This window comes from Vitis vinifera, chromosome 13, assembly GCF_030704535.1.
Source record: "Vitis vinifera cultivar Pinot Noir 40024 chromosome 13, ASM3070453v1".
NCBI lineage: Eukaryota > Viridiplantae > Streptophyta > Magnoliopsida > Vitales > Vitaceae > Vitis > Vitis vinifera.
Window position 1 is genome coordinate 19555033 of NC_081817.1, and position 14856 is coordinate 19569888.

The window sequence follows — 14856 nt, forward strand, 5'->3', positions numbered from 1 at the left end:
TTTACATGAACTGTTATATATATACATTATATATATATATATATATATATATATATATATACACACACAAAAACTAACCTCCTCAATTCTAGAGCTTATCCGTTACAAGAACTTTTTTTCTCAAAACTGATTGGTTGATAAAGAAAATTCCAATATTATCTTCATTTATTTAAAAATAATTTAAAATGCATGCACTTTTTAATTTATGATTTAATTATTCCCAAAAATAGCCCTTTACTTGTCATGTCATCCTAATCCATTGACAATTAGAATCCTTTGTATAAATATTTCCATTCTTTTTAGACATTTTATTATTATTATTATTATTATTATTATTATTATTACTTTATTATTTTATTATTTTATTATTTAGGAATTTTTTTCTCTAGAAACATTATAAAGTAAGAATTTGAAAAAAAAAACAGAATTTATTATAGTATTAATAAGTTAAAAATAGATTCATATTCTTGATAATAAATAAACCAATAATAAATTTCTATTTATTATATAATATTAATAATTGTTTAATATAATAATGAATAAAATTTGTTATTAGAGTTTTTCAATAATAAATTTGTTATAATATTAAAATAATTATATATTACGAAGTTTATTCTTTATTATTTAATAAACAATCTTATTACTTTTTGAATTGGTAATTATGATTAAATATGATTTGTTTGACAATATTTCCTAAACTTTTAGAAAACTAAAATAAGAATCCTATAAGGTGTTTGTTTCTAGAGGAAAAAAAATCTTAAATAATAAAATAATAAAAATAAAAAAATCTAAAATAATAAGGAAACATTTATATGGAGGAGTGTAGTTGTCAATTGATTTGAATAACATAAAAAATAAAATGACATTTTTTGGAATAATTGGATAACGCAGTGCATGTATTTCAAATTATTTTTAAATCTATGAAGATAATACTAATTTAAAATATTTGGGATTCTTTTTACCATATATTTTCTTATTAGTGAATCAAATCCCACTTTTCCCTAAACTATATTGATTTGGTTAGATGAGTATGTAACTTTGAGGCATACCATTTGTTTAATTGGCTGACCCACTAAAATGCACATTGTCTGTTTTTTTTTTTTTTTTTGCAGTGGGTATCATAGTGGGTGACCCTATATATAACAATTTCACCCTTATTGATAACCATATTATTGAAAGGCTAGAGGAAACCGATCTCAATGATTTTCATTTACATGATGTAACGAAATGTTTCCCATTTCTTTGTTAATATATGTTATATTTGTGTAATAATTATGATGAATGTATATAGGAACACTATATTCACGTTCACATGTCTTTAACATTTGATTAATTTATTAATGAATTATGGTTGTTTAATGCAGTGATAATATGAACATACGGTGTCGTTGTTCTGGCCGTAGATTCCTCTCTGGAATCCATTTGCTCTCAGAAGTGAAAAAGGATGTAATAAGAGAACTTGGTTTTGGTGGGCTATTGCAATTAGGTTGTAAGGAGGTTAATTTAGATTTATGTTTTTGGTTGATAAAAAACACAAACATTGCTTATTCCCAACTCGAGTTATTTGGGGGTAAGAAGGTTTCTTTGACATGTCATGATGTTGGGATGACGATGGGCATTCCACATAGTGGAAGAAAGTTAATTGTTGAGAAGGGAAGTGTTAAAGCTAGTCAAATGCCGAGTTTGCAAGATATAGAGTCAATGATGGTTGGCATCGATGATATGGAGGAATTTAAGCGGGTCTTCTTGATTTTCGCTTGTGCAACCTTATTGGCACCCACATCTCGTTTGGAAGGTAGTCACTCGTTATGGTATACACCTCGAGAGCAGTTACTTGGGAACATAAATTGGGGAGAATATGTCTTAGAATTTTTTATTCAAGCTATACATGAACATAGGAGGAAGGAAAGTGTTTGGATTAAAGGGTGTTTGATGTTTCTACAGGTAACTTTTTGTCTTATTTATAAGTATATGTCCATGTATTAGATATTCAATAATGGTTATACACTATGTTGGCCATGATGTTACCACTAATTATGTCTTATATAATGCAACAGATATTCTACTTTTCAATATCTAATTTTTCAGCCATGTATGTGGAACTTATCACTCCTCGCATTACTGTATGGAACGATTTTTTGGTCAAGCAACGCATCAAGTTGGAGTTAGAAATGCTTGGAGGATTTGACAAAGTTGAGGTATAATTAGCTTTTAGTTATATTAAGATAGTTAATTACCATTGTAATTAGATTATTGGGATGACAATTTACATGTTTTGCAATGATAGTTGGTTAGCACATCGGTGAAGCAAGATGAAACAGAAAAAAATAAGGCTCCTGCAGTTGATGACCCAATTGACCCAAATGAGAATGAAGACTTTGATGTAATCCTTCATACCTAATTACTATGAGTAGTAACTTATATTAAGGCTTAGTTTAAATATATGTCATTTAATGTTCCTTCATTATGTTTGACTTAGGTTATTTGTGCTCGCATGGAGGCAACACAACGTCAAATCACCGATGCACAAAGTCATCTTAATAGTCTTATTGCATCATACAACCGTGACGTGAAAGTGTTGAGGACTCGTTTCACCTCTTCACACTATCGCACAGATGAAGGCCAATCGTCAAATTTTCATGAACATGTTAATGAAAGTGGTGCACCATTTTATACAAATAATCCACAGCATTCACCTGTTCATTCTGGTGGTCAAAGAAAATCTTCTGAAGATGACCTTGGATGTACAAATGAAGGGGTGTCAGAAAGACCCAACGTAGAAGATGGTGTGTTCTTTTCAAATGAGGATCCCCTTCACCCTAGGCCACACAATATGTTAGTGTTAGTGCAATCATGCATGAACAACAATGTGGATGTAGCACCACAAGCCTCAGAAGAAATACGACCACGAAGAGTAAAAATGAAAGTACGTCATCATAGGCAACGAGCAGTTGCGTGCAAGTCACATTTTGTACAATTATGTGTATCAAAATATAAAAGGTTGACGAAGGAAGAGACACATGTTGCCGACTATGTGTTTGACGAGTCAAAAGATCCTAGGTTAGTCCCAAATCACATGTTTAGCAAGTATTGTTCTTAAAAGACTATGATTATGGATTTGTCTAGAAAACAAAAAAAATTACTCACGTCTTGTGTTTCATGTGATTAATAGTGAGATGCTTTGTGCATATGGTGGCTATGGCGTGACACGGGAACAACTTCAATGCTTAGTAGGGGAGAACTTCATTGATATTCCGGTAAGGTTTATGATAAATAAGAAAAAATACCTTCATCTTTCCATTGATCATTTTAACTAATGAAGAGGCATTATGTAGGTGATTTCCATGTTTTGTCGATACATGAATGCAAAAGAAGAGAATCCTTCTCGCAGACACTTTTTTAATCCATACTTTGGGGTGAGGTTTTTTCCTTGAGTACACCAAATATTGTCCCTAATATAAGATGCATGTATAGTTTTAGTCATACATTGTTACTATGATCTCAACAACTTTTTACAGGAAATATGTGGTTCAATGAGCAAGTCTACCTCAAAATCAACACTCAAGAAAAGATTAGGTAGCTATTGTGTTAATCTTGAATGTTGCAACCAGGTAATGCTTGACTATTGTATTGATTACATAGATTGATGACAATTTTTTAATAATTTTGAATTTATATTTCAAATATTTAAGCCTTCATTGTTGTTATGATGATTGTCTGTTTTGTAGTTTTATATCCTCTTATTCCAATTTAATGAATGGGTGATCATGGTAATCAATTTGGAGGCTAAAAGGGTTGATCTACTTTCATCATATAATAGCATTCAACGTGTTCACTTTGTTAATGAAGCTTTCAAAGTAGTTGGATTTATGTCGCAGTTATTAAAAAATTCCTTCAAATGGAATGATGTGAATATAAAGAATTTACATCCACAGTATGCAGATATCGTTGGCGATCCAAAATTGTTAGTTACATATATTTTTTTTTTCATGTATTCATTTTCAATCCTAATTAGGTCCTATGTTAATAACATGTCACAAATCATACTTGTTATTGTAGATGTCATACTGGGATGTATGCTATTCTCTATATGCAACATTGGGATGGAAGTGGTCTTAATAAAATCATTAATTCTGTAAGTTGTTAAATATGATGTTATGTTTTTATTTTCAAATGTACATGTTAAATGTTACCGGGATGTAGGGTCTAACATAAGTTTAATGTGTAGGAATGCATGAGCCTTGAAAGATTGAAATTTGCAACTCATATGGTTCTTGATAGCGAAAATGAAATTGGTGAAATGGTTACAACTAATATTTGGTCAACCAACGATGCAAAATAGTATTGGGTAACCTTCACAATTAATTTCTTTTGTTTTATTTCATTCAATTTTTTAACTATACATTCAAATTTAAACTTCAACTTGGTCATCGATAGTGAATAATAGATTTTGAGGCTATGTCATGTCTTTTTTATGGTACAATAGAAGGGATAAGTTATCAAGACTGCTTCCAATGCATGTATGGTTCATTTGACTACTAGGTTAGGTGCTATCTCCTCCCTATATATATAAAACTATAGTAAATGACATTTTTATTTTTTAAGGTTATATTATTGACAATTTCTTTATGCTTCCATAAATCGTTTATGCTATTCTATATAACCTGTTTAAATCAGTTGATAATATTGTAATGACATGGTCTGGTTGCTTAAACTTATCCCCAATTTTCTATGTTTATGTATAATCATGAGCTAATTATTAGATAATTTAACAACCCTGTAAACCAATTTGGTCAAATGGCTGTATTTTCTGTTTAGCTGAAAGAATCCTTGTTACCATCTTATTGTGGGTTTGGCTGTCTCGCATCTATAAAGCAATTGATACTAAACTTAGTTTAGAGTGATTTTTGATGGTTAGGCATTTAATAAGACAAAGGATGACTTGTTCCTGCATTAATATTTCCTAGGGGAGTGTTGTGGAAGGAACCCTCTAAAAGAATAAGTTCCTTCATTACTCATAAGCTTTATAGGTTTTTATTATGTTTTATTTACATCTTGTGGTTAACTGTACTTCTCTTATCTTTAGGAGGTCACTGATAAGTTGATTGAAGAGGATGAATTTGATGCAGATCAAAAGGATGCATTTAAGGTGATCTGTAATTGATGATATGCATGTAACTGATTGCTTTTACATGTAATTAACCATACCATGAACTTAAATTGTTTTGGTTGCTCAGAATTTTGTCAAAGACAATGTCTGGGAGGCAAAAAAAGCCAATAGACAGGTATTTTATAGCAGATACCAATCGTTGCAATAGTTTTGGTCTTGCACATAAATTTCAAATATGTTGAGTACTTGTCAATTCCTTTTCTTGTAGGCTAGAGAAGCCTGAAAAAAGGCCTTGCAGAAATGAGTTAGTACACTAAAGCAGCATTTGAAAACATGAAGTTTAACAAGTTCTACTTAGTCCAGACCGATGATACTCCTGACATATCAAATGTTAAGGTACAATTTATTTTTTCTTTGGCAAAAGTTAATATTATTAACACCGCCTAATTAAAAGAAAGTGCACAAATGTACACAAGAAGTTTAGAAATGAGACATAAAGGCAATTAGATTGAGAGATTAACAAAAACACCTCTCTATAATCATCAAGAGCCCAACCAATCAACACAATCTAATATGGACAGTCATGTTAAAAGCCAGAGAAAGCATAAGAAAGAATTTGTTAGAGTTTGTTCCGATTATTCTTCATTGACAAAAACTCTAAAATGTTAAGATACAATTTTGAACATCTCTTCTATTGAAAGAACAGAATATCTTCGACACCACTATTTTTGTTTCTCTATATGAGACTATTGATAGCCTATGAATCTTGTGCATTTTGAAGTTGGCCTTGATGCGATATTCAAGATCATGGTGTATTGCTATAAGTCGTTCCCTACATAAATAGTCAAAAAATAATCTCTTGATGGAATATATGTTTAATTTATTTATCTGTTCCATGCTAACATAACCTGTCTGCTCTTTTTAATATCAACTAACTGATCGCCCAAAAGCTTTGTCATTATGTGGCCATTTTTTTCCTTGGTATCCAAATGGATCAATATGACACTATTTCTAAATGGTTTGACTTTTACTTAGCTAATTAAGTTGAGTTTTTTCTGTTGAGTCACCTTGTTTTCACTTGGCCATGGTTTATTGAGGGTATGTTTTGCCATCCATTCTGTGAATAAGTACAAAAAATAGTTGATTGGTTGTAGCATATCAATGAATTTGGCCTCTTCTGTTAGAGCAGACACATGTTAATGAATGCTAATTGCATTATCTTATTTGTGCCCTCTCTACATATTTTTCAGGATATAAGTATGAGTCATTAATCTTTAAATAGTAATTATTATTGTTTGGAATGCCTTTCAGGCACCGTTTATAAACAGGTATTATGGGAAAGCTCATGAAGTTCTGTGATTGGGCTCATCAACCACCAGTATTTCTACTGCAAAAGATGCCAATTGATTTGCATTGGGGACTATAGCTAGCTATTGATTCTAGGATATGTTTCATGATGAAAGTTCATAATGGAACCCTAAACGTGTGCTAAATCTAGTGGTTCTTTCTCGGTTTCTCAAGTTTGTCTTACCTTTCCAATTTATGTACTTTGTTAGAAGTTCTAATTTTGTCCCATCAACATTATTTCTTGTATTCCCAAAAGGTTCAATTCTGCCAATGCCATGAAATACAAATAGTTATTGATCATTTATGGAGGTTTAAATGATTGTGGATGATATAAGCATTTACAAAACGAAATTGCATACTCGTGCAGCGTTTGACATGATGGAAAATATCATAGTGGTAATAAATCTTTGTTTAGCAAGGTGATTAGCTTCTATGTGTAGCTATCAGAGTAATAAAGCCATAGAATTTTATATTTACGGATGATTTTTAAAAATAATTATTTTTAATGATATGGGTCATTTTTTTCCAAATTGAATTAAATAGACTTCTACTACTGTTTTTGTGGAAAAAAATTGGAGTCCATGCGCATTTTTTGTCAATTGTGAAAGTTTTTTTTAGCATTTTTAATAATTTAATGATACATTTTTTAAAGTATTTAAAATGTCATAAAATATGTTTTAATATATGTATTTTTTAATTTTAAAATAAATCTCGTAAAGATATTAAATCAATTAATGCTACTTTTCTTATAAAAATTTAATAAATATTATATTTATTCATACTTATATCAACTACATTACACTTATTTGATAAATATTTGGCCATTTTATGTCAAAGAGAACAAAAACTTAAAAAACTTTTGTTGCATTTGATTTGATTGTACCACAATGGACAATTAATAACTAGAGGTCAACATATTACCAATATTTATGATGCACCTACCACATAATAACTTCACATTCACTCCACATAATGACAGTCTCCAATTGTAGGCTTGTAGAAGACTTCATATTACCAATATTTATGATGCACCTACCACATAATAACTTCACATTCACTCCACATAATGATAGTCTCCAATTGTAGGCTTGTAGAAGACTTTATTCACGTTGTTTCATCCCATTCAACTTTAGTGACTTGTAACTATGCACTCATTATGGAACATTAAATGCATGTATGTACTAGCTACATCTCTTGCACAGGCGGACCTCCATTCCAACTTCAACCATTTACTCAGTTTGGTTGACATCACATCCTCATCAACTCATATTCATTCCCATTTACACCTCATATTCTACCACCTATACACGTTGCACATCACAACCTCCCTCTTCCACCCACCCATTCCTTCATTGTAGTTAATATACCCTTTCACTCTAAGATTTTCACCGGCATAATCATCAATAATTTGCTACAATAACAACAACAATAAGGTTTGTTTTTCATTGTTTTCTGCACATATTTTCTCTTGGTTGTGGCAACCACTCTTTTGGGAGTTGCTTGAATTCCTTTTTAAGCTATTTGTGGTTGGCTTGGATGCAATGAATTGAAAATTTTCATCTCTAACTTCCATCACTGAATTTTTAACAATATGTAGTGCCATTACAAGGACCAAACATCATGCCGCCTAAAAAGAAGATTAGACATGACTTAACGTCAACTGTACCTGAGGAAGTCCAACATGACCATTTCATGCCTCGCCACCCACTTGATGAGCACGAATGTGATAAGCTCATAGCAAAACGACCAATTGTCGTTGAGCGTGTCATACTAATTGCTAGGTTTGAAGAACATGGCGTTGCTGAGTTACTAGATTTTTACAAATTGAGACCATTTATACAGCTAACGCAAGAATGTTATCCAACTTTTGTGCGAGCATTCTATAGCAATATCAGAAATGTTGACGAGGAGAAATATTCATTTCACACTTCATTCAAGGGAGTTGTTGTGCGAGTTTCCCCATCCCTTATTGGACGCACCTTCTCTTTGGAAATACCCAAGAAAGCTATTAACTTTTGTATTCCAGAGATTGATATAAAGGCAATGTCAGACACAATAACAAAGGAATTATGCGGCCATTCTTTTCAGTTGGGTACAAGTGTTGAGCGTAGATCTCTTCTTCCAAAATACAGGATTCTAAGTCTGATATTGTTTCATACTGTCTTGAATAAGAAGGGTCATCTTAATGAGCTTACACTATATGTTCTGCATATTCTGTTCCACATGGCATGTCGCTCTAAAATTAATTTGCCCGCACTTATTTGCCATAACATGATAGAGGCACGGCATAGTAATGTGAGCACACGTGCATTACCATATGGTTCAACTGTTTGCTTGCTTTTACAAAATGCAGGGTTGGATTTCAAGACACTGCCTTATGAGTCAATCCCGCGCATGCAACCTATGCGCATGAAAATGTCGATAGATAAACAAACATCATCATCTTCTTCCCGTAGGTCAACTAAAAGTTCTCAGCTTGGGGATATTTACGCAATGTGCAAATCAATGAACAATCAATTGAAGATTGTGCATCAACAATGCGATCGTTCCATTGCAGCATGGAAAGCATTGCACCCTGATGCTCTACCTCCTACACCATCACAGACAGATGACGAGGAAGATGGTGATGATGATGGTGGAGATGAAGAAGACGAAGATGCGCCGACTGATGGAGAGGAGTAACCTTAGTTTCTGGCCGTCTTACAACCGAATGCGTATGTGTGCGCACAACATTTTCATGGATTTTGTAATAAGTTTATAAAATCTCGTTCTCAAACAACTTCTTAACTCCTTTTACTTTAACGCTTTCCAATGCTTATCGATATGCATGCTTTCATTAAACATCAGTAAACTTTATACTCTCTTGCACCAATTGTCAACACTCTATGCAATATTTATGTGTAAATGTGATGCTAGTTATGAGGTTGGTTTAAGTTATTTTGAATGTCTGAATGACATTTTGCCTATTTTCCAATCTTAATATGTATTGACTCTATATCTTAGGCTTCAACACATATGAAGCAATTCTCCATACATTTTATTTCAATGTGAATGTGTAGGGCCAACCCTTCATGCTTTGGGTCTACCTCCCATGATCATACTGTCCAATCAACAAGTAAGATAAAGTTACTATGAAGGCATGCCACCTACACAAGGGGCATGCCTATCATTTTGATACTGCACAAATAATAACTATGATTAGGTTTTCACCCACTCGCATGCATGTCATATGAAAGGTGTGCCCCTAATTTGGCTACTGCACATGGCATCTTCGACACATTGGCATGCCTGTGAAATAAAGGGTGGGCCCTTATTTTGTGTATTGCATATAACATAAGATTCCAAAGTTTATCATACCATTGGGGATGTGTATGACATGAAGGCGGTGGCCATAGTTTTCCTTCATGCTGATTCCTACAAAAAAACGTTGTCATTACCTAATACTTTATTTCAAATTTATATTATCATTTTATTTTATATTATCTTTATTTTTTTAACTACTTTTTTTATTTAGCTCATTATTAATTTTTTTTATTTACCCGTTTACTTTTATTTAATTTCAAAATTTTGTATTTTTAAATATTACAAAAATAATTGTACTCAGAATTTGCTACAATAAAAAAAATGATGAAGTCCTAATATTTTATAACTTAAAATTAATTTGATTAGATAAATGATTAATAATTTTAATTATTTAAATAAATTAATGTTAATTGAAAATTTGTCACCACATATTTGTAATAAATTTTTAGAAATCATATCTCAAATCAAATATTTGATATAAATCAATTTAGTTTTTATTTAAAATGTAATAAAATATGTTTTAATAAAAGTATTTTTTTAATTTTGAAATAAATCACTTAAATATATTAAATGAATTTATGTTAATTTTTTGATAAAAATTTAATAAATATTATCTTTAATTGTACTTGTATCAGTTATACTTACAAAACATCTTTAATACACACACACACACACACACACACACACACACACATATATATTACAAATTTTGTGAAGGATGTACAAATGTTTCCAAATCGTGTTTCGAGGTGGGGATCAACCATGAATCCCTTCCTTATGGGTTGCCAAATTAAATTATGGTCCACCCATGGCAATAAGGGGGTCCCGGAATCACTAGGCTCAGATGTACCAAATTTAATGTAGGATGTACCAAATTTTATGAAGGATGTACCAAGCGTCCGAAAATGCGTTCCAAAGTGGGGATCGACCCCCAATCACTTTGTTATGGGTTTCTAAATGAAATTGTGGACCATCCATGTTGAAATGGGGGTCTCGAAATCTGTCGGATCGGATGTACCAAATTTAATGAAGGATGTACCAAATTTTGTGAAAGATGTACCAAAATTTGTGAATCATGTACCAAGGGTCCAAAAATGCGTTCCGAAGTGGGGCTCGGCCCCAAATCACTTTGTTATGGGTTTCTAAATGAAATAGTGGCTCATCCATGGTCAGAAGAGGGTCCCGTAATCACTAGGCTAGGATGTGCCAAATAGGATGTACCAAATTTTGTGAAGAATGTACCAAGGGTTCGAAAATGCGTTCCGAAGTGGGGATCGACCCCCAATCACTTTCTTATGGGTTTCTATAAGATATTATGGTCCATCCATATTGAAATGGGGGTTCGGGAATCGGTCGGATATGATGTACCAAATTTGGTACATCCAAGCCTAATGATTCCGAGACCCCCATCTGACAATGGATGAGCCACTATTTCATTTAGAAACCCATAACAAAGTGATTTGGGGCCGATCCCCACTTCAGATCGCACTTTGGAACCCTTGGTACATCCTTCACAAAATTTGGTACATCCTTCATTAAATTTGGTACATCCAAGCCTAGTGATTCCGGGACCCCCTTCTGACCATGGATGAGCCACTATTTCATTTAGAAACCCATAACAAAGTGATTTGGGGCCGATCCCCACTTCGGATCGCACTTTAGAACCCTTGGTACATCCTTAACAAAATTTGGTATATCCTTCACAAAATTTGGTACATCCTTCATTAAATTTGGTACATCCGATCAGACAGATTCCGAGACCCCCATTTCAACATGGATGGTCCATAATTTCTTTTAGAAACCCATAACAAAGTGATTGGGGGTCGATCCCCACTTCGTGACTCATTTTCGAACCCTTGGTACATCCTTCTTTAAATTTGGTACATCCGAGCCTAGTGATTTCGGGACCCCCATCTAACCATGAATGAGCCATAATTTCATTTATAAACCCATAAGAAAGTGATTGGGGGTCGATCCCCACTTCGGAACGTATTTTCGGATCCTTGGTACATCCTTCACAAAATTTGGTACATCCTTCATTAAATTTGGTACATCCGAGCCTAGTGATTCCGGGACCCCCATCCGAGCATGGATGGTCCATAAGTTCATTTAAAAACCCATAACAAAGTGATTTGGGGCCGATCCCCACTTCGGAACGCATTTTTGGACCCTTGGTACATCCTTCATTAAATTTGGTACATCCGAGTCTAGTGATTCTGGGACCCTCATCTGAGCATGGATGGGCCATAAGTTCATTTAAAAACCCATAACAAAGTGATTTGGTGCCGATCCCCACTTTGGAACGCATTTTTGGACCCTTGGTACATCATTCACAAAATTTGGTACATTCTTCACAAAATTTGGTATATCCTTCATTAAATTTGGTACATCCAATCCGACAGATTTCGAGACCCCCATTTCAACATAGATGGTCCATAATTTCTTTTAGAAACCCATAACAAAGTGATTGGGGGTCGATCCCCACTTCGTGACTCCTTTTCGGACCCTTGGTACATCATTCTTTAAATTTGGTACATCCGAGCCTAGTGATTCTGGGACCCCCATCTAACCATGAATGGGCCATAATTTCATTTAGAAACCCATAAGAAAGTGATTGAGGGTAGATCCCTACTTCGGAACGCATTTTCGGACCCTTGGTACATCCTTCACAAAATTTGGTACATCCTTCATTAAATTTGGTACATCCGAGCCTAGTGATTCCAGGACACTCTTCTGACCATGGATGGGCCACTATTTCATTTAGAAACCCATAACAAAGTGATTTGGGGCCGATCTCCACTTCGGATCACACTTTGGAGCCCTTGGTACATCCTTAACAAAATTTGGTACATCCTTAATTAAATTTGGTACATCCTTCATTAAATTTGGTACATCCTTCATTAAATTTGGTACATCCGATCCGATAGATTCCGGGAGCCCCATTTCAACATGGATGGTCCATAATTGCTTTTAGAAACCCATAACAAAGTGATTGGGGGTCGATCCCCACTTCGTGACTCATTTTCGGACTCTTGGTACATCCTTCATTAAATTTGGTACATCCGAGTTTAGTGATTTCGGGACCTTCTTCTGACCATGGATGAGCCACTATTTCATTTAGAAACCCATAACAAAGTGATTTGCAGCCTATCCCCACTTCGGATCGCACTTTGGAACCCTTAGTACATCCTTAACAAAATTTGGTACATCCTTCACAAAATTTGGTACATCCTTCACAAAATTTGGTACATCCTTCATTAAATTTGGTACATCCGATCTGACAGATTCCGAGACCCCCATTTCAACATGGATGGTCTTCAATTTCATTTAGAAACCCATAACAAAGTGATTGGGGGTCGATCCCCACTTCGGAACGCATTTTAGGACCCTTGGTACATCCTTCATTAAATTTGGTACATTCGAGTCTAGTGATTCTGGGACCCCCATCTTAGCATGGATGGGCCATAAGTTCATTTAAAAACCCATAACAAAGTGATTTGGTGTCGATCCCCACTTCGGAACGCATTTTTGGACCCTTGGTACATCATTCACAAAATTTGGTACATCCTTCACAAAATATGGTACATCCTTCATTAAATTTGGTACATCCGATCCGACAGATTCCGAGACCCCCATTTCAACATGGATGGTCCATAATTTCTTTTAGAAACCCATAACAAAGTGATTGGGGGTCGATCCACACTTCGGAACGCATTTTCGGACCCTTGGTACATCCTTCACAAAATTTGGTACATCCGAGCCTAGTGATTCCGGGACCCCCATCTAACCATGAATGGGCCATAATTTCATTTAGAAACTCATAAGAAAGTGATTGAGGGTCTATCCCCACTTTGGAATGCATTTTCGGACCCTTGGTACATCCTTCACAAAATTTGGTACATCCTTCATTAAATTTGGTACATCCGAGCCTAGTGATTCTGGGACCCCCTTCTGACCATGGATGATCCACTATTTCATTTAGAAACCCATAACAAAGTGATTTGGGGCCGATCCCCACTTCGGATCACACTTTGGAGCCCTTGGTACATCCTTAACAAAATTTGATACATCCTTAATTAAATTTGGTACATCGGATCCGATAGATTCCGAGACCCCCATTTCAACATGGATGGTCCATAATTTCTTTTAGAAACCCATAACAAAGTGATTGGGGGTCGATCCCCACTTCGTGACGCATTTTCGAACCCTTGGTATATCCTTTATTAAATTTGGTACATCAGAGCCTAATGATTTCGGGACCCCCATCTGACCATGGATGGACCATAATTTCATTTAGAAACCCATAACAAAGTGATTGGGGGTCGATCCCCACTTCGGAACGCATTTTCGAACCCTTGGTACATCCTTCACAAAATTTGGTACATCCTTCATTAAATTTAGTACATCCGAGTCTAGTGATTCCGGGACCCCCATCTGAGCATGGATGGGTCATAATTTCATTTAATATATTTAAGTTATTTATTTTAAAATTAAAAAAATACTTTTATTAAAATATATTTTATTACATTTTAAATAAAAACTAAATTGATTTATATCAAATATTTGATTTGAGATATGATTTCTAAAAATTTATTACAAATATGTGGTGGCAATTTTTCTATTAACATTAATTTATTTAAATAGTTAAAATTATTAATCATTTATCAAATCAAATTAATTTTAAGTTATAAAATATTACGACTTCATCATTTTTTTTTGTTATATTGTAGCATATTCTGAGTACAACTATTTTTGTAATATTTAAAAATACAAAATTTTGAAATTAAATAAAAGTAAACGGATAAATAAAAAAAAATATTAATGAGCTAAATAAAAAAAGTAGTTAAAAAAATTAAGATAATATAAAATAAAATGATAATATAAATTTGAAATAAAAAATAAATTAAAAATTGAACAATTAATTTTTTTAAAAAATGATAAATATTTAGAAAAAATCTATGATTTTGAATCAACAAGGAATCATTTCCAACGTTTATTTCATATGAACATCAAGGGCCAACCTTTCAAGCTATCAGTATGCCTCCATTTGCCTTACTGCCCAACCCACACCTCAACTCTAATCATCCTAAAGGTAT

At 33.6% G+C, this 14856-nt stretch overlaps 1 protein-coding gene and 1 long non-coding RNA gene across 4 annotated transcripts; both read left to right on the forward strand.

Moving 5' to 3' along the window:
* The first annotated feature begins 1095 nt into the window (after positions 1-1095).
* On the forward strand, positions 1096-2204 carry LOC132254908 (uncharacterized). Its single transcript, XM_059741970.1, has 2 exons — positions 1096-1944; positions 2058-2204. Exons 1-2 carry the CDS (start codon positions 1372-1374, stop codon positions 2202-2204), a joined length of 720 nt encoding a protein of 239 aa, XP_059597953.1. The 5' UTR covers positions 1096-1371.
* A 667-nt stretch (positions 2205-2871) lies between these two features.
* Positions 2872-6586, forward strand: LOC132254987 (uncharacterized). 3 transcript variants are annotated; one of them, XR_009467468.1, is made up of 6 exons: positions 2872-3060; positions 3173-3416; positions 3519-3964; positions 4060-5149; positions 5238-5506; positions 6422-6586. It is a non-coding gene; the product is annotated as an uncharacterized LOC132254987 (long non-coding RNA). The 3 variants fall into 3 exon arrangements; XR_009467467.1 differs by having other exon boundaries at positions 3173-3262; positions 3336-3416; positions 4060-5506; XR_009467466.1 differs by having other exon boundaries at positions 4060-5506.
* The last annotated feature ends 8270 nt before the right edge of the window (positions 6587-14856 follow it).